This window comes from Hippocampus zosterae, chromosome 19 (genome assembly GCF_025434085.1).
Source record: "Hippocampus zosterae strain Florida chromosome 19, ASM2543408v3, whole genome shotgun sequence".
NCBI lineage: Eukaryota > Metazoa > Chordata > Actinopteri > Syngnathiformes > Syngnathidae > Hippocampus > Hippocampus zosterae.
This window is the reverse complement of record NC_067469.1, coordinates 4371869-4391447: the sequence shown is the minus strand read 5'-3', so window position 1 is coordinate 4391447 and position 19579 is coordinate 4371869. Positions and strand designations below refer to the sequence as shown.

Below are 19579 nucleotides of genomic sequence, written 5' to 3'. Positions count from 1 at the left end.
ATGTGTGTGTATGTTTTAACTTATTTTTTCACTGTGTCCAACTTTACGGGTAGAATTTTATGTATTTGGGTTAGCCTAAGCAGCGTTGACCGAAGTGACATAAGTTCATTGTTTCATGAATACAAGTGTATAATTTTCCACATTTAAATTAATAGACATTTTCAATGTATCAGTTTACTTTTTCTTCCAATTTTACCCTCTGTTTATGTGTTGGATAGTTATTTTTTTGTTTGTATGTATGATGTTTGTAGAGCTGCATTTTAATCAATTAATAGACCATTTTATGCCTGCTGTCGGATCTTTTTTTCCTGCAAAATGTTTGATTTTTAAATTATTATGCTCGAAAAACACACACACACACGCAATAAAAAACTGATACAGTTGTTTGTGCCGTTTTTCTCATTTTATTTCAATTTCTCTCGTTTTAACTAAAGCAAAAACACCGCTTTAAAAGTTTAGCCTACAAATGTTCTGGGTGTCCTGTGCGGGCCTGCCCCTTCATTAGGCAGATCACATCAAACTGATAATTGTCGCCCCACAGACTTTAAAGGCTCATCTCCCACAAAGGGAATCTAATTATTTGTCTTTCTCTCGCATTATCCGCCCATTTAGCCTTATTCGCACCTCGGTGAGAACGAACGACGTCCTCCGCGAAGGTCGCATTTTGCCACTTGTGCTTCGCTTTGAACTCGTTTTTTGTTTTTTTTTCGCCGCCTCAGTTGTGAACCCATAAAGCTCCGGAGATGCGCCCCGCATATAAAAACGTCATCTCCTCCGAGAAACTCGTCTGCTTGTCATCATCCCTGGATGCTGATTTTCCTCAACATGGACCTTGATGGTGCAACGTCCGAAATCCTAAACGACTGGAAAGTCGGGGAACAGCTCCACTCCTCCGGCTCCTCTCCGGAGTCTCATTCTTCTTCCTCCGTGGATTCCGTGTGCTCCTCGCCGGAGATGTTCTACTCCGGAGTTCACCGCGAGCTCGCCTACGGCTCTCCAGAGCGGGCTCGCTGCACCGGCCCCAAGGCGCCCAGGACGCACGGCAAGGCCAAGATGTCCACCAAGAGGCGCGTTAAGGCGAGCGAGAGGGAGAAGATGAGGATGAGGAGTCTCGCCGAAGCTCTGCACCAGCTCCGGGATTACCTGCCGCCGGACTACACCACCAGGGGCCAGCCTCTGACCAAAATACAAACCCTCAAGTACACCATCGAGTATATCAACAAGCTCTCGGACATTCTGAACCGTGCGTAAAAGGCACCGTTTTACGCACCCGCGCGCAACGAGACCATGCTCGTATTTGGACTTTTTAAAAATCTTTTTTCTTTTTATTTTTTTAGGATAACTGCTTTACATGTTAATAAGTGTGATCGAATTCATGACGTGGCTTTGCTCTTTCCTGGATGTAAATATTTTTTAGAGGGCGCTTCTTGTTTTGTATATGGGGATACAATTGTCGACACTGGAATTAGAGAAATCATTTAGTGATATTTTGTAATAAAGAAGTAGCTGCAAAGATGTCCGTTAATAGCTATCAGTGCATTTGTCTTGCTGAAAAAATAAATTGATATTTGACGTAAATCCTATTTTGTGCTCTAAATTTGCAGGTTAAATTGGTGAACTTCAGCTCTCACATTGAGAATTAGAATTGGACTTCCCTTCAAATCCAATCCAATCATAATGTCAGAATACCCAGCCACAAACAACAATCTCCAATCACGTTTTGTTGAATACATTTATTTTTTAAATAAAATAAGACACAAATATGACAGTTATTGATAATATTGTCAATTGGCATGATGGGCTAGCGGTTAGCCCATTGGCCTCGGAAAGTTTGTTCGTCTACAGTGTAGACTCTACTACACATTATGTGCCCTGCGATTGGCTGGTGACCAGTGCAAGTGTACATTTTATTGACTTGGCTTCTCCACTTCCTCCGTGGGCTCGTCCCTCCACATGGGCTCTTGGATGTGTTCTGGAATTTTCTCTATTGCAGTCTGATAACAAAAAAATGACATGATGAGGCTTATGAACACCCCGGTGGTTCAAGCATACAGCAAGAGCTCGACTCACCTTGGTCACCTGCATAGCTACACTTTCTGGAAGGTTCCTCTGGATGTATTCCAAATATACCCGAGCTGTAGAGCCTGTTAAATGAGACAACTGCAAAGACAGATTCTTTGTTACTACTACTACTCTTTTTTTTTTAAATGCTAACTTATATAGTTATCCACCATTCAATCTGATATTTAAATACAAAAATCACACCTCGATACACCTGTAGTGTGTCCTCATCTCGTACTGAACCCTATGTTTTTTGAAGATGTGGACCGACTTGAGGAGTGTTAACCTCTCCATGTCTTTGGGAGGTTCAAAACTGCAGCAGAGGAGCATGTATACAGAATGACTGTAAACCAGAGACCCTGAACAATTGCCACCACATAGCTGTAACAGTACACCCAGACTTCTGTTATGTGTGTGTTTTTATTTTTCTTTATTGATTTGATGTATGCCGTGTTGCTGCAACTTTGTGGAATATCCACAGAAGAGACAGAAAATTTGTCTGCCACATATTACTAAGACTCACACTTTTCCGATGTTGATGCCTAGCTCTTTGGCTGCCATGGTGGCGAAATACTCATAACTGTCCAAAACGGCCCTGTCGTGGCCTTTTACCATCACAGTCACCTTCTGGTAAAGCGTGTCAGGTTCTTCTGTCACAGTGATCTAAAAGGGAAATGTGAGAATGGCTTCCTGGGTAAAGTGATGTTGATGTTTTAGTGGTGGGGTGATTGTGATAACAACTCACTGACGACGCTGTTGACGAAAACACCCTGGGTATGTGGAAGGATGGGCTCAGATAGAGGGGACACCTGCAGAGATTTGAATGCAAAAAAATGCATTTAATTGTTCTGCATGTCAATCTACATAGCCGGCATAGTTAGAAGCCCAAATTTATTGATTGGTTATTGAATAAATGAAATTTTACGATTTAGTCGTGTGCAGGGGAAGCATGTTACATACCCAATTGTAAACCATTTCTTGTGTCCTGTACAATGGCCCAAAACTCGTGCTCTCTGTAAAACATGCAATAATTAGCAGACGCAAGGTTGCAAAGAGGACACCAGCACGGTACATTTCGTCCATGCAATGTCATGATTATACGCGTGTATGTATAACAACAAATATAAACACACGCACACACACATTACCGATTGTGATATTCCGTTGAATATCCTTGTCAAAGAACAACATTTTCTTCGAAACGCCATGGAAGCGGCCATATTTCCAGAGCAGGACTCGAAACCGGAAATGATACGTATCGTACCACTGCCCCCGTGTGACCTGGAATGTACATAACACCAACATATGTAATTACCAAATTACGTGCGCGGATTGGGAAAAATCCCGAGAGCTATAAAATAAAATCATACATATTTTCAATCCAAATGTATTTGTATGACCACATGAATGACATTTTGAACGTGCTTCATTTTCGTGCTTTGACGTCGATGATTCAAACGTGGGTTGAACTTGACAAGATAGCGTCATGTGACCATCACGTGACCTCCTCCGTCGAGGCCCTGTTGCCAGTTCCAGCAGATCTCCGGTTCGTTTCACACACACACCGAGCGGGGAAGAGCGATAACACCCGAGGTAAGCTTCCCACATCATTGTTGGGCTACCTCCCCTCTGCATTTGATACACAAAATATCAATCACAATTCATGACATTCTACTCATGGGTAAATTATGTACAAGCAGCTACAGGACCAGGGTTTAACAAAACGCGATACGAGCATCCGACTGGTCATGCTAGCAGTAGCCGGATAGCGAGCAGTTCTAGTAGCGATGGACAGCCCTTGGTCGCCGCCTTGACTGGTTCTGGATCAGCCAAAGTTAACGGATGGTTCGCCGTCTCTTTCTCGCGCTCTCTCTCTCTCTGTCTATCTCTGCCTTTCGCTTTCTCTTTCTCTTTTTCTTTTTTCAATTCTAATAAGAGTGTAAAAACGCGTTCATCTGTCGCGCCAGCACAATTTAAATACATGAAAAGCAGACGGGAAAAAAACGTCGATGTGTATTTTTTGTTTGATGGCGACGTTTTGATGCTCAGAGCTCACAGGGAGTTACCTCAACCTAGCATCATTTCAACGCGAATGTCTGTCAGTCCACACGGTGATACTATTTCCCTATCACGATGATCGGGCTGTTATAGATTTTTTTGTAACATCAGTACACATGTTGACTGTTTTATTTTACCAGACTACTATTATTCCCACTTTGTTTATCTCGTGTGTTTGGACGCGAATGGGCTATCTCGTTCCATCAGCGTGTGCTAATTAAAGCAGAACCCAAGATATTACATTCGTGTTCAATTATTTATGAAGTCGTTAAAAATTCCTGCACCGCGAAGAATAGCCATGGAACTAGAACGTGCCATAAGTAGTAAAGGGGATAATGAGGGGATAATTTAGGCCAGTACATTAATATTTATTTGCAGATGTACTCGGATGGAGTTTGGCTTTTAACATTCCTATTATTCAATAATCTATTCATCTCCTAATGTACAGGGCGTTCTTGGTTAGCGTTTTTTTCCTGGTTTAAATTGAGGCAGAGATGGTACCATACTGACCATGCGCCATGTCGTGCATGTAAATTCAATGGGCTCACTTTCTTTTACCGGAAACATCCTTTAAGTTAAGAGTTCTGAATAAGAATAAAAATAAGAATATTACTCTTTTCATGTGAAAGCAAACGTCAGTGTTTATTGATGAGCTTTGCTAAGTGGAGCTGTGAATGTTGTCTGTTTTTCCTTTGGCCGGCCACAGTGGGATGCCCAAGGTTTGCTGGCGTTATGACATTTCTGGGAGGGGCGGTGCTCCTGCGGGGCTACAGCTGATGGAGAGGAGTCCCTGCTCCTCCTACTCCTCCTCCTCCTCTCACACTTGCTGCCGGGATTGGATGATGAGGACGACGCAGCGCGGCGGCGGCGACACACAAGCAGCGCCGGGATCGAGCACGAGCCGCAGGACATGCTGAGCGGACTCGTTCGTGGTTTACATGCGTTTCATCCTGGATGTTCAGTCATGACAAGTGCCTTCCCGACACGGATTTTCCAACTTTTCTGACATTATCCGGACCCTCGCAGAGGTTTTCACTGATGTCCAGGAACTCACACATACTATGCACCATTGCTGTCTCACACTCATCATTGAACCTGTAACCTCAGCACAGGACTCCTAAAGGGAGCACCCCGGCCCCCACACGCCTCCTCTGGTAGCTTTTCCTCATATGACGCAGGGATGTTCGCCTCGGTGGAACACGGCCCCGTCCTCTGCAGCGACTCCAACATCCTGTGCCTGTCCTGGAAAGGCCGCGTGCCCAAGAGCGAGAAGGAGAAGCCAGTGTGCCGGAAGCGCTACTATGAAGAGGGCTGGCTGGCCACCGGAAACGGCCGAGGTGTCGTTGGCGTCACGTTTACATCCAGTCACTGCAGGCGGGACCGGCCAACTCCACAGAGGGTCAACTTCAACCTCAGAGGGCACAACAGTGAGGTAAGATGGCACATGTATTATTGTTTTTTTTTTTTTGTTTTTTTTTGTCGAGATGCAAATTTAATCACTTAAGGTATATAAACTCATTTGCCTGGGCAGTACTCTTCGTGCGCCTTTTCTTATGAACACCACCATTATCTTTCGAGGCAACATGGCCGTGTAGTGTTACTCAGCATTGCTCCCAGTTGGAGGTTTTTGATCTAGGACTAGTCCCTTCTTACTCCCGTGTGTAGATTCCCCTTCTGTCAGGGTCAGAGATAATTAGAAGGGGAAGCCGTTGAAAAGGGAGCGCCACTGAAATTGGACCGAGATTTCAACCAGACTGACGGCCAAGAGGGAGAAACGGGAAGCCGCACATTTTCTTTCTGTCAAGTCTAATGAGCGCCTGCTAACTTGTGCCGCCGCCGCTTCCTCCTGACCTCTTGTCGATTGTACCACGCTTGAAAAACATAAGATGGGAATATTTTTGTACGCCTTTTACTTTGAATGCTGCAGAATAATCCCCTCTGGGATCTGATTCAAAATAGATCAACACGTCGTTTGACAAGCCTTCTTGCCTCCCTCTCTCATGAAAACATCTCTTCATTCGAAATGAGCGTTGAAGTTATGCGAGAGTAGTTTGACAACGCCATTGTGGACCGTCACGCAGAGTTGTCTGCAGGCATGGTCTTCTCCTTTCAAGCAAAAATAGACACCGCACTGACGCGTTTTATCTATCGAGTCGATTAAAACGACACAATTTGTTTCAGTTGGGATTAGTCGCCCCAAAATAGGTTTGCGTTTCCACCGTGGGCTTTGTCAGTGGGCTGTTGAAAGCTTCATCAGCGCTCAACTCGCCGATTAGTCAAAACAATTAGGATATTAAACAATTCAGACGCTGACAGTAGAGTGAACCCCCTGTGGGCGTTAAGGACTCAATTCTGCTGTGAACAGTCAACCTATTTGAAATTCACCCACACCCAAATGGTTTGTAATTGCTCCAGTTGCCATAAAATGGTGGCAAAGCTCTACATGAAGTTCCTCAACTGACCTCAACATGGTTCCTCGGCACCAAGTTGGCCAAGCAACCGGATTTCAGCTCGTCTGACTGACCATGGATTTTTCTTCAGGAAATTACATCAGTGCTCTTCTGTCTCGTTCTGTTAAAATTGCTTCAGTTGGAATTGGATTGCGCGCACAAAGTCCTTTCGTTGCGTTCCGCCGAGGAGTTCTCTCGTGCGCTTCACATGCTATCTACCTGTCTGACCACTTGACCCCTGCGACACGTTTAACAGGAAGGGCATCACCGTCGCTAATCCATCCGCGGAGGGCACACGTTGCATAATGAGCTCGGCTGCCGTGTCAGGTCCCGGTCCAGGTCTTCTTGGTTTGCTCCGTGGAATTTTCTTTTGCAGATTTTCATATTTTGGGCACTTGTTTGGATTTAAATGCAAGCGCACTATAAATTCTGCATCATGGCACATTTTCATTGCTCAACGACATGATTGGGATATGATGTAGTGCATAGACAAATTGGCTTTTCCCACATTGGCACCAAACCTCCAAAACAAGGTAATGATGAGTCGGATTGTGCCCTGTGCTCTGCCCTTTCTAGTGTACCATGAAGCCTGTACCCGTTGCCCTTTGTCTTACATCGTGCATCACTCCAACCTCGCTCTCCTCTTTTTTTTTTTCCTAACAGCACAGCAGTTCTCTTCTATTGAGTTAAGCATGTGATTTAATATCTCATCGTAATCAGCGGTCTCAGACCCTCCCTGCCGTTTGCTCCTGAGCCAGCTGGTCTTCACTTTCCCATCATGAATGAAGATTTCCAATCGGCTCACAATGGGGTTTGATTGTAAAAACCCAAATAAATCCCCTCTTATCCAAGCGAGCACTTGGTTGTTGTAAAACGGCGGTGAAACAATCTTGACATTGATTTTTTTTTTTTTTTAAAGAAAGTGCAGTTTCTCTCCACCGACCAAAGCTATTCATTTCTTTTGGCAAAAACAAAGGTCTCCAGGCCAGCATTCAGTGTTGCTTTGGACCTGTGTGCTCTTGCCTCTGTGATGCTGTACCTTCCCAATGTCCTTTCACTTCTGCTGAGTGCACCGTAACCGCCAAACCCGTCCCTTGATTTGATTTGGCCTCTTTTTTTTTTTTTTAAACTTGCTGGGGTCAGCGTAGCGACCAGCTCTGAGACAGAACGCTTTGACAAGTGGCGACACACACATGAAAGACAATGGCAGCTTTCCAAAGTGCGAATGATATTTATTAATTGGGAAACAGCGGGCCAGTCATTTCAGGGATCTGAGATCTGGCTTGTCTTATTCAAAAATTTTGGTTCAGAAAGACTAAATATCCAGTTGAATCTCCAGCATTGGGCCAAATCAAATGTGGTGAAATATTAATCGTTGTTCTCTATACATAAAATATAATTTTATTTGTGCTGTATTTGTCTGTCTGCAACAGATTATATGAATTTACATGATTTCCTATGGGAAGTATTGCTTTGGATTTAGTTTGATTCACTTTAGTTCAGACATTTGGGAACTACTCAATCACAACTGAATTTACACTTCCTAATAAAAATCTTTTGGACTGTAAAAAATCTGGCACTCACATTAACCCCGTTTACCGTTTTTGCTGTCACTGGTACGCTTAAAAATGAAAATCACAACAGCCCCCCCCAAAAAAAGCAAACTACGTGGGAGGATCCACGGTGTTGGAGTTTATAAAACATTCCCAGGCCACGTGACACGCTTACAACCTTGGCATCGAATTTTACACGTTGTTAATTCTCACCTTCCTAATCATGACGCCAAGGATAATTGCCACTCATTTGTTGACTGGATTTTCTGCCCAACATTGCCTCCATCCCTTCAGTGTCCTGCGGTGTCTTCTCCTGATCACGTCTGTCTCCATGTGACGTCTGATCTCTCCTGGCTCGCTGCGTCACGGCGAGGTGCTCAGCTGTCTCCCCTGCGGGATGCCTGACCAGCTCGCGCTAATCTCCACGCCCTGCTAAATTTACACTCACATGCGCAGATTATTCTCACCCGGACGCAGACCGTGGTGCGGGACACGACATGTGCGCTCATGGTGCCCCCCCCCCCGTTTTGATTTACCTCTTGTTTGCCGTTTAAGAGAAGCCTGATATTGTTGCTGCATTTTTTTCAAGACAATTTTATAGCAAATCATCTCACGAACGATGCATTTATGTTGTACACGCATGTTTGTTTGAAAATATTTGTTGACTTGGTGGTTGATTACGATTCAGACGTGATTCTACTTTTGTGCATGCGTACATCTTCATGACGTGTCATCCCTTTGCAGCGATCGTGCGTAATCCTCTGGAACCCTCCTAAGAGTTAATCAGCATCACACAGTCTCAATCTTTATCCTCATTAAACAATACCCGTGTGGTGGGGTTGACGCCGGTGCAACGCAAAAAGGTGGAGAACAAACCTCAACCGAAGCACAGTTGATGCTCGTTTTACGGCGCTTGTGTGGCAGCAGAATGATGCAAAATTAATATGATTCTAAAACACTGCATTGTGAAACATTTTAAAATTTCCTGGGAATGCTGCAGGTTTTTATCTGGTCCACGAATAGATCAGGGTGTGTTTGTCGGTAGTGACGTGGTAGTTCTGTGTTGAGGTCGGAGCAGGGCGGGCAACAAGGCCACCGTCTAGCTGATCAAAAAGGTTAGCCGTTGTCGGATTCACACTCGGAAAGTGTAAGCCCGGCTAAAACGTGCCTCATGTTGTGCCCCGGAGCATGTACGGCCCACGTGCTTCGCTGAGTGAGAGCGGCGCTGCTCCCTGCTTAGGATTATTCCCCTGGGAATAGGCTGAGTCACGCTACGGAAGAACAAGTAGATAGTGAGACACACACGCATACTCACGCACATATGCAAAAAGTAGAGGGAAGAGCTTGGGGGGTAGCGATGGGTTCTTTTCAGGTGACACAAAATGCTCCTTGCTGCTCTGTGCCCGCAATCAGCATCTTGTTCCTCTTGTTGATCATCTCTGCGATGATGACTCCTATATTCAGCGCACAATGCGTCATTTCGGCTAGTGGCCGTGTACTTTCTCTTATTTTGGACGAGGGAGAAAATCATCAATTGGATTCTTTCATTTGTTTTCATTCAATTTGAAAATATCTGCATGGATGGAACTCAATTTGGCATCGTTTTGTTAGGCATAATAAATTGACCAATCAATAATAATTATTTTCATTCATATTAGGAACCTGCATTGTCAGCTCATTTTAGCGTACTCGAATTTGTATACTCTGAACAGTGACATTGGTCTGTCCTGGCTGGTCCACCTCCCAAAGGAGGCGGCCTGTTGTTGCCACGGCAACGATCAACGTTATATCCCTTTATTAAAATCCTGTGAGCTATTTCTTTTTTCCCCAATGAAAAATTATGACCTCGTGTTTGCTTTACATCCCCACACCCTCGATCGGCGTACTTGACATCAAACGACTTCTATTTTCGTCACAAAATGTTCAGCCTCAATCGTGTGTAATACATCTGATAATTACAGCTCCTCCGAGGAGTTTTCAAAAAGAGGTTAACCCACTTAATTATATGCTGCATTTGGTTCACTGCTAAACTTAGCTCAACGCTAACGTAACCCCTGGCAGCTCACCGCAGCGGGACGTTCGCGAGCCGTTTGAAAGAGTCAACGGAACCTCCTGAATCAGCATGGGAAGCGTTGCGCGTTCGCCAACTCTTTTTGTGTCCTCAAAGCCCGCCTAGCCTCATTCATGATGACATACACTTGTCTCTTAAAAGGTGGTCCTGGTTCGATGGAACGAGCCCTTCCAGAAACTGGCCACCTGCGATACCGATGGCGGCATCTTTGTTTGGATCCAGTACGAGGGCCGCTGGTCCGTGGAGCTGGTCAACGACCGCGGAGCTCAGGTTCGAGTTCGCCAAGTCGAAATCATGCGAATTACGCTAGTGAGCTTTACGTCACTAGCGTATGTCGTGAGTATCGTTAAACCGAGGACTTTGTAAACTGCAGGTGAGTGACTTCACATGGTCGCACGACGGCACCCAGGCGCTCATCTCCTACCGCGACGGCTTTGTGCTGGTGGGGTCCGTCAGCGGGCAGAGACACTGGTCGTCCGAGATCAACCTGGAGAGTCAGATCACCTGCGGTATTTGGACACCTGATGACCAGCAGGTCTCCACACTTCTTTTCTTCCTGCAATTCCCCCCCTCGTTTCCTATTCTAACGTTTTCCCATCTCCCCATGCAGGTTTTGTTTGGCACCGCTGACGGCCAGGTGATCGTGATGGACTGCCACGGGCGCATGCTGGCCCACATTCTGCTCCACGAGTCGGACGGCATCGTCAGCATGTCGTGGAACTACCCCAGCTTCCTGGTGGAGGACAGCAGTGAGAGCGACACGGATTCGGACGACTACCCCCCACTGCAAGGTTCGCCGGCTCCACAATCGCATGCCGTGTCCGCCGAGGTGACGTCGTTCAGCTGTTTTATTTACGGGCCGGAGGAAAGCAGATGCGCCGCCATCTGTGAGCTTCTCATTTCCCTCCCCTCCCCGTCTCCCGTAAGCGCCTCCGAATACTCATATTGCACTGATCACTCTATCAGTGTTTGTGTGCGGTACTGCCTCATACACTGCATTTCTATTGTACTACCAGTTTTTTTTTTTAAACAAATGGCTTCATTTAAAGGCCATTCTTGGACTGCACCAAAGGCATTTGTTTAGTCTGGAAAATATTGTACCGGCAGCAGAATATTATCTTGATTGTTTCGAAACTGCACATTGTTTCTTTTCTCTCTCATTACAGCGCACAGCCACAAACCTTTGCTGACAGTCAGCTTCACCTCGGGAGACATTAGCCTGATGAACAACTACGATGACCTCTCGCCTACCCTTATCCGCACCGGCCTGAAAGGTAAATCGACCCCCCCCCCCCCCCCCCCCCCGTCGCCTCATCTTCACCTCATCACTCTTTCCATCCTTTTTCCGCAGACGTGGTCGCCCAATGGTGCTCGCAAGGGGACCTTCTGTCAGTGGCCGGCATGGAGAAGACGCTTCTCTCCCACGACCCCTCTTGTCCTCCTCCTGCCAGGAACGCCGTTGCCAAGTTCTATAACATCCGGGGAGAGCACATTTACACACTGGAAACACCAGCGCAGGTGATTTTTTTTTCATTTTTGGGCATGGGCAGCATGGAGGACCTCTACCTCACAGTTGTGAGGTTTTATGTGTGCATTGCAACTGGCTGGTGACCAGTCCCCAAGGTGTACATCGCCTCTCATTCAAAGCTCGGTGGGATGATCTCCAAAAGCGGGACAATATAACCCACATGTGTTTTATGTCTTACGAAAAGAAAATTGAATACAAAGAATCACATTTTGTTCCCAGGCTCTTGGCCTTGGGTTGTTTTTTTTCGTAATGAGCTTGTCTCAGTCCACATTTCCGACCCATTTAAATGACGTACAGGAAATTGTGATCCAAGGGTGGACACATCGTCTTTTCTGACCTTGCAACATTGTAAAATTCAAGCACCTTAAAACATTTTTAAAATGCTTTCAGCTCCTGTGAACGACTAATGTGAACAAGCGCAAGATAAAATAGACGGATGAATGATTTTAGGATCAAAAAGGGAACCAACGCGCTACTTGGTATACTTGATTTTCATTAGGCAGAGCATTTATTGGTTATACACTGCAAAAAAAAAATATAAAGTTCATGTCGTCCAACTCGTCTGTTTCCCTGGCAGCGCCCCATCACCACCCTGTGCTGGGGCCACCGGGACTCCCGTCTCTTCCTGGCGTGCGGCCCGGCGCTCTACGTGGTGCGCGTGGAGCACCGCGTCGCCAGCCTGCAGCTCCTCTGCCAGCAGGTCATCGCCACGGCTGCGAAGGAGGAGAAGGACGTGGCCAAGCTCACCATGCCGTCGCGCCTCTGCTCCTACGTCACGTCCGCTTTTAACCCCACCGTCAGGGTAAGACAGAATCTCCGGACACTGACAAATAATCAGAATGACGACAAAACCTGATTTCTACTCCTCTTGTCCCCCAGCAGCCCATTCCAGACCCCAACAACATGCGCGACTTTGTGAGCTACCCAACAGCTGGCAATGAGCGCCTGCATTGTACAATGAAGCGTACAGAAGACAACCCAGAGGTGGGCGGTCCCTGCTACACTCTGTACTTGGAGTACTTGGGCGGTCTGGTGCCCATCCTCAAAGGCCGACGCATAAGTAAATTGCGGCCAGAGTTTGTCATTATGGATCCGAAGATGGATGGAAAAACGGGTAAGGCGATGACAATTTCAAAAAAAGTTTTTCTGTAAGTTTTTGTGAACTATTTCAATGCCTTCCCTCTTCTCAGACGAGATATATGGCAATAGCCTGATATCAGCAATGGTTGACAGCTGTAACTGCTCGGACTCGAGTGATATCGAACTCAGCGATGACTGGGGCAAGAAGTCTCCAAAAATATCCCGGGGCAGTAAGTCCCCCAAGCTTCCCAGGTGAACAATCCCTCACCATTATTTCCCCTTATTGAATGTTTATATTCCCCAACACTGGTTCTCTTCGCGTAATTGGTTCAAATGGATTGTTGTGTTGTGCCTCACTACATGCTTACGCCATCTTTTTTTCCGCTTCCCATTTTGCTACCTTCTTTGTAGAGACTTAGTTTGTCCCTTTACCAACAGAATCAACATCGATCCCAGGAAATCGCCCAAACTGTCTCGCGCCGCTCAGGAAGTTTCCCGGTCACCGCGTCTACCCATACGCAAACCCTCCATTGGGTCGCCCAGTTTAACACGGAGAGAATTTCCTTTGGATGACATCACTCAGGTACTTGCCAACTTTGAGTTGCACAACCCATTTTTAAAGGATGACCATTTCTGACTAATGTGTTTTGATGCAAATCTTCCAGCAAAGCTACCTTGCTCAGGTCACGTCAAATATTTGGGGAACAAAATTCAAGATTGTCGGGCTTGCTGCGTTTTTGCCAACCAACCTTGGCGCAGGTAATCGATCAACGTGTTTGTGTGAGTGACAAAATGGTTGCGTGGAATCCGGGAGCGGACACACTTTTGAGCTCGAGGGCCACGTTTGAATAATAATAATAATAAAAAATAAGCTTAGACTGTATCTTGAATAACGCAATTGTTTACATTGACCTTGTTGTGATTTTTCCCTCGTCTCACCCTCAGTCATCTACAAAACCAGCCTCCTCCACCTGCAGCCCAGGCAGATGACAATCTACCTGCCGGAGGTGCGCAAGATCTCCATGGAGTACATCAACCTGCCCGTCTTCAGTCCCAACGTCTTCAGCGAGGACGAAGACGACCTCCCCGTCTCGGGCCCTGCCGGCGGCGTGGATGACAACCCGCCCTGCACCGTCAACATCCCCATCGCCCCCATCCACAGTCCTGCCCAGGCCATGTCCCCCGCCCAGAGTATCGGCCTTGTCCAATCCCTGCTAGCCAATCAAAACGTTCAGCTGGATGTTCTAACCAACCCCACAGCCACGTCCGCGGGAGCCGCCGCCGCCGGTTCCGACCAAAACCAAGACTCCGTTCTTGCAGCCCAGTACACAGTCCCCACCAGATACTCCAGTCCAGGCCAGGTCATCTTCGGAGGGCTGGACTTGAGTCGCCTCACTGTGGGAGCCTCTCACTCTCATCAGCCTTCACAACAACAGCAGCAGCAGCAGTTGCACCAACTCCAACACCATCAGCAACTACAGCACCATCAACAACAGCTTCAGCAGCAGCAGCAACAACAACAACAGCAAATGCTGCAGCAGCAACAATTACAGCAGCAGCAGCAAATTCAGCAGCAGCTCCAACACATGCAGCAACAGCAACAGCAGCAACATCATCAGCAACAGCTCCAGCAGCACATACTGCAACAGCAGCAACAGCAACAAATGCTTCAGATGCAACAGCAGCAACACATGCTACAGATGCAACAGCAGCAGCTTCAAATTCAAATCCCCGTTGCCTCCATGTCGCCAGCGCAGACCTCGGGTGCGGCCGTGCTTCCAACGGGGGCGCTGCAGATCCAGATCCCCCACCCGCCGCCCGATCTGCTGGTCGAAAAGGGAGCGGCGGGCGAACACGAGACCCTTCTGAAAATAAAGACGACGCGTTTGCTGGCCGAGGCTGACACGGTGGTGTTCAGTGCGCCGCTGGAGCTAAGTAAAATGAATCCCCCTCCTCCTTATCCCGGAACGGTGGCTGCTGCGGTAGCAGCGGCGGCCGCCGCAGCGTCCGCTTCCGTGCCGACCCCCAGTATGGCCGTCAACGCCTCATCGGGAACAATCGGGGGCTCCTCTGGAACGCCACCTCCTGGTGATCTCTGTGCAAAGAAGGGTGATATCCAACTTTATCCCCTAAATCAGCAACAAGTCCAGTACCCTACACCACTAGGCTACGAGCGAATCACCACCTTTGACAGCAGCGGGAACGTGGAGGAGGTCTGTCGTCCTCGAACCCGTCTCGTCTGTAATCAAAATGTCTACAACCTGCAGGGGCCTGGAAGCTCTGCCACCCTCAGGGTCACCTCCTCATCCTCCTCGGCAGAAGGTAAGAAGATCCAGCTGCCGTACAGCTCCGCTACCCTCAACCGACTGACCGCACCTCGCTATTCCATACCGAGCGGAGACCCTCCCCCATATCCAGACCCGGCCAATCAGAATACCGGCAGGAATCCAGGACAGAAACTGGATAGCGGTCTCATCCACGCCACTCTCAGGAGGAATAGCCGAGAGGCCACCCTCAAAGTGTCCCAGACGATGGAGCCGCCCAGACCGCTGCCCCCAAAAGCGAAAAATAACAGTGCACTGGCGGCTTCCTACCAGCAGAGGGTGCAAACAGCCTTATACACCTGCAGTCAGTGTAGCAGCGGGTCCAGCGTAGGAGTCACGGCTCCAGGCAGCGCCAACGGAATAGCAGGCGGTACCATAATCAGGCAAGATTTTCCGCCGGGGAACGGAGCGCCGCACAGCACGGTTATCGTACACTCCAACAGCGCTACCCCTCACGCTTCACAGTCCTCTTACAGCCTGCTCAACTCCCTGGAAGGATCGGCACCCACGGCAGGAGGAGTCAGCGGCAGAGAGCGCGTTGATTATGTTAATTCGGCATTTACTGAGGATGAAACGCTCCATCAGTCACTCAGGCATTTGGCTTTAGGAGGAAATGAGACGTCGGGCTTGCTCGTGAAACGCCCGCCTCCCTATCAGTGGGACCCCGCCGCCACGGAGGAGGTGTGGGTCCCCCAGGAACGGACCGCCACGCTCAACCCGGCCAGCTATCCGGGACCCCACAAGCCACCCCCGCTTATCCTCAGTCCGGCTCAGCACTTGGATGTGTCCAGGCTGCCTTATGTGCTGTCTCCCAAGTCGCCCACGACCCCCACGAGCGCATCTTTTCAAGCTGCCGCCGGGTACCAAATTTCTCTCCAGTACCCCTCGGTCACTGCCTACCCCGGAGGCCAGCTTCAGCCCATCCTAACATCACCTCGACCCTGTTCCTCCCCAAAAGAGGTGCTGGCCCCCGTTTCTCTCTCACAGCAGGACGCAACCATTGTCTTACCTGCCGGTTACCCCGCGGGTCTAACAAACCTGGCCTGCTGCCCTGTACCGCCCATGTACCCCGCTACCGGGCTTCCCGTTCCCCCTATCGCCCTCCACACACCGTGGGGTACGTATAACTCGTTCCCCCCTAATCCCAGTCCTGCTGTGCCCCTACCTCCCAAAGCTTCCCATATGGCGGTAGACAAAAATGCTCTTTCACCACCACCGCCCCCGCTTCCTCCACCGCCACCCCCACCGCCACCGCACGCAGAACTGCAGAACCACGCAGGGCTACAAGAAGCCATGGCAGAAAGCGGGGAAGGATTCCAGGAAGTGCTGTCCTTAGCCGAAAGCCCCGTGCCCCCTCGCTCAGAGAAGTTCAGCAAGAAGAACCGCAAGAGGGGAGACGGGAGGGCGGAGGAGGCCAATGTGCCACCTCTGGCTGAAGGGAGCAAGTCCAAAAAGGAGGGTAGGGCTTTGGGGGACTTTAACGCCCTCATTTCCAGTCCACGGCTGGGAGGGAGAGACAAGAAGAAAGTGAAAGGACCGAAGGAGCAGCTGAAGGCCAAGAAGCTGAGCAAGGCCACCGCCAACAGCGAGTTCCAGGACAGCTCGGATAGCGAGCCGGAGCTTTTCATCAGCGGGGACGAGCTCCTCAACCAGTGCCAGAGCGGGAAGAAAGGCTGGAAGACGAAGAGGAACCTCAGGGCGGCCAGCGAGTTGGAAGAGATGAAGTGTCGCAAGGCCAATGAGAAGGAGGACCGAGGACTGGGGAGCCAGGGCTTCGTGTACGTCATGGCGAACAAACAGCCGCTGTGGAATGAGGCCACGCAGGTGTATCAGCTGGACTTTGGGGGGCGCGTCACACAGGAGTCTGCCAAGAACTTTCAGATTGAACTTGAGGGCAGGCAGGTGAGAAAGATCACTGTGTGTCAAATGACTTTTGAATTAGAACTTCTGATCTTCACACTACTCACAGGATCTTTATTGAGAACAGGCTGTACAGAAAATGGAGATATGGAATTGTGAGATCCTTTCACGAGGTTTTTGTTCTTTTGCAGGTGATGCAATTCGGCCGCATCGACGGCAACGCCTACATCCTGGACTTTCAGTATCCCTTCTCCGCCGTGCAGGCCTTCGCGGTGGCTTTGGCAAACGTTACGCAACGCCTCAAATGAGACGGCGCCCCGCCACACGGGATTTTCAGGAAGTCGCCGTATTTTTTTTATTTTTTATTTTTAAACAGTGACATGCCCTGGGTCCACAGAGACGACGACGTCAGTGGAGAGAGCTGATACCGCTGCAATACACGATGCTGCCACTTGAGTCGCGGTTGCCAGGCCAGCGAATGCAGCGCTGCGCTTTTGGCAACCATCATGCAAATAAACGCTGTTTTAGTAAGTCGACGAGACACTTTTAGACGACCAAGAGAGGAAACTGTCAGTTTGATTAAGATTTGTTTTGTTTTTTAAAGGAGCAGCAGTAATACTTGAAAACCACACTCTGGTGATATGTTGATTTTCTCCAGAGCACACACACAGGTACTACTGGCACCTCAAATCCATTGCTGTACAACACTCACCACAATATGACAGCGCTTTTCCTTTGCGGGGGTGTTTGTGACGCAAACTGGCGGACGGTCAGCTTTTGTTTTTTTGCTCTCTGTCATTCCTCTAGCGACTTGTTAGTTCACACGTGATAACCGGTGTGACTGCCGGCGTCGAGATCTTTTTACTTTTTTTTTTTTTTTTTTACATACACAATTGAAGGATGGAGAAACGTGGGTTAAGTTATGCGTACTGTACATTGTAAATTGTTGCCATTGTTTGCGTTTATTTTTTTTTGGTGTGTGTGTGTGTGTGTGTCATCCCCCATATTGTTAATGCACCGCTTTCATTCGGGAGATTTAAGTTGTGATATTACTCTCGCGTTGACGTCGCTGTGACATCAGCCATGGCACCTGTTGTCACTTCTGTGAAGTGCGTGTTCAGTGAGGGTCCTGACCCCCCCTCACCCCCATCGCCCACCCTCAAATCTTAAACATCACACTTAAACGAGGTGCAGGGAATATTTTTCTACATGTCTCTCACAATCTCTTCACAATAGACATATCAGTCAGTCATACTCAAATGAAACCTGATTTTTTTTTCTTGTGTGTGCGTGTGTGTAAAGAGACTTGGGGGACTCTGCCACTGTGTTTCGATGCTGTAATGCTGTTCAATGCAAAAACGGAAAATTTTTTGCAGATTAATTTTTCTTTTTAGTCAACACCAATGAAGGATGAAGCCAGTGAGTTGAATAGCTATATATGGTTTGTTGCAACGCTTGCGTTTTACATCACAACAAAGCTTATGTTAGATTTTTTTTTTTTAATGGCATATTGGGCCACCTCAAATTTCAAACAAAGAAGTCATCTTGGAGAATGAAGTTGTAATTTTGATGTCAATATTTCCCACATGAATGACTGTCTCTCTTACTATTCAGACTCATACAATTTCTGACTTTTTTTTCTCAACATAACTTATTTTTTATGGGAATCTCAAATTTTTTTCTTGTTATATTCCAACTTAATTCTCATTCAATCATTTTTATCTTAAAATATTGCAAATAGAAAGTTAGGCAATTTTTAAAGGTAAAATTACAACTGCCTGAAATAATTTTTTCATTGGAAGATGAAAAATTGTCTTTTTTCATGTAATCCCCCTGCCACCCCCCAAAAAGCGCATGTTTTAAGATCCATCTATTTATGTTTAGTTGTGCAATATTTTGTTTTGAGAAAAGAATCTTTGGTTGATGGTCCACTTTAATACTTTGCTTTTACGTTCAGCATCTCAAGTTGCTGGTTTGTACATTTTTTTTAATTTATAAGGTCATTTCCAAAAGGAGATCGTATCTACAAATAATGTACATTGTGGAGTTTTTGGAACAGTTTGCTGTGTTTTTTTGTTGGTTTTATGCTTTTGTTCTAGTCTAGCTAGTGAGTTTTGAATGGGCGAGCAGTAAGGTAAAGTCGTGTGTTCTCTGTCAAGTTGTACGTGCCTGTGTGTGCGTGTTTATTCACGCATCGACCTGTCGCATGTGTTGTTGAGTCCGCTCTCATGGCTTCTGACATGTTCACATCAATGTGTCACACATTCACTCAGTGCAAGCCTGAGTTCAGCAACACCACCGTAGACTTCCAAAGGTTTTCGACCCGAGTGTAGATACTGCAGGATGTTGGCTTTTCTTTTGAAAAGGTATGTGCTTGGTATTTATAGGTGTTAGACTTGAAAAGACAAAGGAAAAAAAGCACGTATTTGGTGACTGAACGTTTTTAGTGAATGGATTGGTTAGATATGCCATGTAAATGATCTTATAATTGTATATGTCAAGCATCTTTTGAATAAAACATTTGTTGCCAAAAGAACAGTTTGGAATGGTAGTGATTGAAGATAACCTTTTACCTTACCGATATGTCATACATT

General features: G+C 47.3%; 3 protein-coding genes across 5 annotated transcripts; 2 read left to right on the top strand and 1 right to left on the bottom strand.

Annotated features, from left to right (window-relative positions):
• Positions 1-704: 704 nt before the first annotated feature.
• Positions 705-1578, top strand: msgn1 (mesogenin 1). The gene has a single exon (XM_052052051.1). It carries the CDS (start codon positions 808-810, stop codon positions 1249-1251), a length of 444 nt encoding a protein of 147 aa, XP_051908011.1. The 5' UTR covers positions 705-807; the 3' UTR covers positions 1252-1578.
• Positions 1579-1750: 172 nt separating this feature from the next.
• On the bottom strand, positions 1751-3359 carry mrps10 (mitochondrial ribosomal protein S10). The gene is made up of 7 exons (XM_052052050.1): positions 3210-3359; positions 3022-3074; positions 2807-2870; positions 2585-2724; positions 2266-2374; positions 2071-2160; positions 1751-1994 (listed from the first exon to the last, which is right to left on the bottom strand). The coding sequence occupies exons 1-7, from the start codon at positions 3279-3281 to the stop codon at positions 1908-1910; spliced, it is 615 nt and encodes a 204-aa protein (XP_051908010.1). The 5' UTR covers positions 3282-3359; the 3' UTR covers positions 1751-1907.
• A 183-nt stretch (positions 3360-3542) lies between these two features.
• tulp4a (TUB like protein 4a) lies at positions 3543-18702 on the top strand. Of its 3 annotated transcripts, none has more exons than XM_052052047.1 (14): positions 3543-3654; positions 4826-5551; positions 10335-10463; positions 10567-10728; positions 10804-10984; positions 11360-11467; positions 11545-11711; positions 12299-12523; positions 12604-12835; positions 12912-13053; positions 13213-13384; positions 13467-13560; positions 13747-17027; positions 17177-18702. In XM_052052047.1, the coding sequence occupies exons 2-14, from the start codon at positions 5300-5302 to the stop codon at positions 17291-17293; spliced, it is 5262 nt and encodes a 1753-aa protein (XP_051908007.1). In that variant the 5' UTR covers positions 3543-3654; positions 4826-5299; the 3' UTR covers positions 17294-18702. The 3 variants fall into 3 exon arrangements, with proteins under 3 accessions (XP_051908007.1, XP_051908008.1, XP_051908006.1); XM_052052048.1 differs by having other exon boundaries at positions 12601-12835; positions 13240-13384; XM_052052046.1 differs by having other exon boundaries at positions 12601-12835.
• The last annotated feature ends 877 nt before the right edge of the window (positions 18703-19579 follow it).